A 2933-nucleotide genomic window follows, 5' to 3' on the forward strand; every position below is an offset into this window, starting at 1 on the left:
TTCCAAGTAGCTTCAATTCAAAATTATCAATATGCCTGGGACACCTTATGGGGTGGCCCGTCCTGGGTCCCTGCAACATTCTCAGAAGTGCTTTCACTTACATATCTCATTAGATTCTCCCAGGTCTCTGAGGCAGCTATTCTTAACCCCATTTGTGGACACAGTGCTCAGAGAGTTGAGAAGAGGTTAGAGATTCCATAGGACCAGCTGTACTCCTAGTGGTGAATGAGGACGGAGAGCTGGTTTAAAGGGGAGATTTTTCCAAACAACTCCATTCCCTAATTTTGACCAGAGTAGCTCCAGAGAGGGTAGTTTCAATCTGGTACTTGACTGATGAGAACAATCTTTCAAAACTGGAGTTCCTATATGATTGCATTCTGAACAACAAATCAAGATGGTTTATAATTATGATAATGAGGTAAATGGCCGCTGAGAAGTGTGTGGGTGGTCAGAAGTGATAACAGGTTTCACACAGGCTTTGGGGAAGTGTTCTAAGGAAATCGGGATTAGAAAAACACCATTTTGCAGAATCATTGTAACTGTAGCCTGGGGTTTGAGGGAAAGTATCATCCAAGTCTTCACCTAACTTCCTCATTCCCTTAGAGTGTGACAACCCTTTCCACTTCACAGTCATAAAGCTTAAAATACCATTTTCTTTTAGAACCATGCTCTTCAGAGAATTGATCTGGACTGTCAAACAGAGTTAGCTAGAGGATGATGGGTTCCTCAGTTCGGGTAGAAGAGAGGGCAGACAGCAGGTGTTTGAAATTCTCAAAATAAACTTCACTTATTTTTGACCATCTTGTGTTAGTCTCAGTCAGGTTCTAGCATATTTTCAGTTCTTGTAAAGTTTACTACCTAATGAGATTTATCCTCTTCAAGCCTGGGAACAAAATGGTAAAGTTGGGCCCCAGTGCCTACATTGGCAAGAAAGGAATTTTAAGGTGCAGGTCAACTCTTTTTTTTTTTTTTTTTTTTTTTAAAGATTTTATTTATTTATTCATTAGAGACAGAGAGAGAGAGAGGCAGAGGGAGAAGCAGGCTCCCAAGGAGCAGGGGGCCTGATGCGGGACTCGATCCCAGGACCCTGAGATCATGACCTGAGCCGAAGGCAGACGCTTAACCATCTGAGCCACCCAGGCGCCCAAGGTGCAGGTCAACTCTTAAGGCAGTGTTGAGATAATGCTTTCCTCTCTCTTCCCTGTGGACCCGCAGGTGGCTCTGGTGACTGAAATGGCATCCTCTCTAAAGGGCCTCGGCCCTCTCTTGGCCCTGCTGTTTTCCCTAGGTGGGCTGCTTGTACACAGCGAGAACCTTTCCTGGAGGGAATTCATGAAACAGCACTACCTGAGCACAAGCTGGAAATTCAGCGACTACAAATGCAATGATCTCATGAGGGAAAGAGAAGCTCCACGAGACAGGAACTATCACATCTTCATCTATACCTTTTGGCACAAAATCGAGCATATTTGCCTCAGGAAGTGGAGAGACCGTTACAGAAATGTATATATATGGGCCCAGCATCCCTTCAAAATACTCAAGTGCTACCAGGAGGGCAACCAAAAGAGCTACAGAGAGCAGAGCAGCTACAGCTACATTGAATTCCACTGTGGTGCAAACGGGTATGTCGATGGCATAGAGGACATCCAGTTGTTAGACATCAAAAAATAGAAAGTCTACCCACACCCCCAGGTTCGAGTAGAGTGTCCAGCGCTTCCCAAGTGGGAGCCCCTGCCTACATCAACAGCCCTTGCTAGTCCTTCCTTTGCATTTATGTGCCAATGCTTTCCAACTACTTACAGTTAGGCATCATCACATGCTTTCTTCCTATCAAAACCACCTGCACGGTTTCTCTGCCTGGAATACCCTTGTGCCCTCATTTATCTGATTTGCTCTTACAGTTTTTTAAGATTAAGCTCATATGGCTTCTCTGCTTTACTGAACCAGGGACGTTCCTGATAGTGACTCTCCTTATACTGACCCAAGCTGAATGGTCTTCCCTTTCCTAAATAAAGTATGTCATTCCAATGTGTGTGACATTTATATATGTTACGGGTTGTATGATTGGAGGAGTGATACAGATTATGCTTGGATACGATGTGTGCAGAGTGTGAGTTTAAGGTGTGTGTCATTGGACTCATTCCTTAAACATGTCTTTAAGGAAATGCATGCATTTTAGATAGGTCAAGGCATTATGTTTCTTGAGGAATAATAAATTAAGTAGAAGATAATGGCAGAAATGAGGTTATCTGATAATAATCATTTTCACTAGGCAGACATATAGAGTGGGATATGGGACTTTAAAATGTAGCCTTCAAGAATGGGTCTCAAGATTTAAATTTTGTTGGAGGAAAGAGGAAGTAAATTGCAGAAGGAACTGTTGAAGACACGAGTAAGTAACGTCCATGAGAATTCTGTTTGCTAAATGAGGAAGAGAGATACAGAGAAAGATAAACCTTCACTTCATATAAGTTTTCCTTGAACAGGTATGGGGAGGAGAAATGTGAAACATTAAAGTACCTTATGTTCTTTAGCGTCCCGCATTGTTGAATGACTCTAGTCTTGAAACAATTGGAGAAAATACCAAGGTCATAACATTTTCAGTTAGGTGGCTGCATTCCTACTCCTAGATGTCTAGGCCCAATGAGTAGCCAAGGAATCTAGGTTGGTCATCATGTTCCAAGGGCAGCTCCTCAGCTTTGCAATTTTCCAGTGCACCTGGGGGTGAGCAGACACTGGGGAGATGATGACCTATAGTAACCAAACTCACAAGAGATTAGTGTTAAACCAGTAGTTCTGTATCAATAATCAATTTGCAGATGAGGAATACTGATTGTTTCTCTCAGTTGATAAAAGCTGCTTCAAAATGTAGGGCGTGGGGCACCGGGATGGCTCAGTCTGTTAAACGTCGACTCTGGATTTCGGCTCAGGTC

General features: G+C 43.1%; 1 protein-coding gene across 1 annotated transcript; it reads left to right on the forward strand.

Annotated features, from left to right (window-relative positions):
• Positions 1-1233: 1233 nt before the first annotated feature.
• Positions 1234-1976, forward strand: LOC116629264 (epididymal secretory protein E3-beta-like). Its single transcript, XM_032399565.1, has one exon. It carries the CDS (start codon positions 1234-1236, stop codon positions 1669-1671), a length of 438 nt encoding a protein of 145 aa, XP_032255456.1. The 3' UTR covers positions 1672-1976.
• The last annotated feature ends 957 nt before the right edge of the window (positions 1977-2933 follow it).

This window comes from Phoca vitulina, unplaced genomic scaffold (assembly GCF_004348235.1).
Source record: "Phoca vitulina isolate PV1807 unplaced genomic scaffold, GSC_HSeal_1.0 scaffold488, whole genome shotgun sequence".
NCBI lineage: Eukaryota > Metazoa > Chordata > Mammalia > Carnivora > Phocidae > Phoca > Phoca vitulina.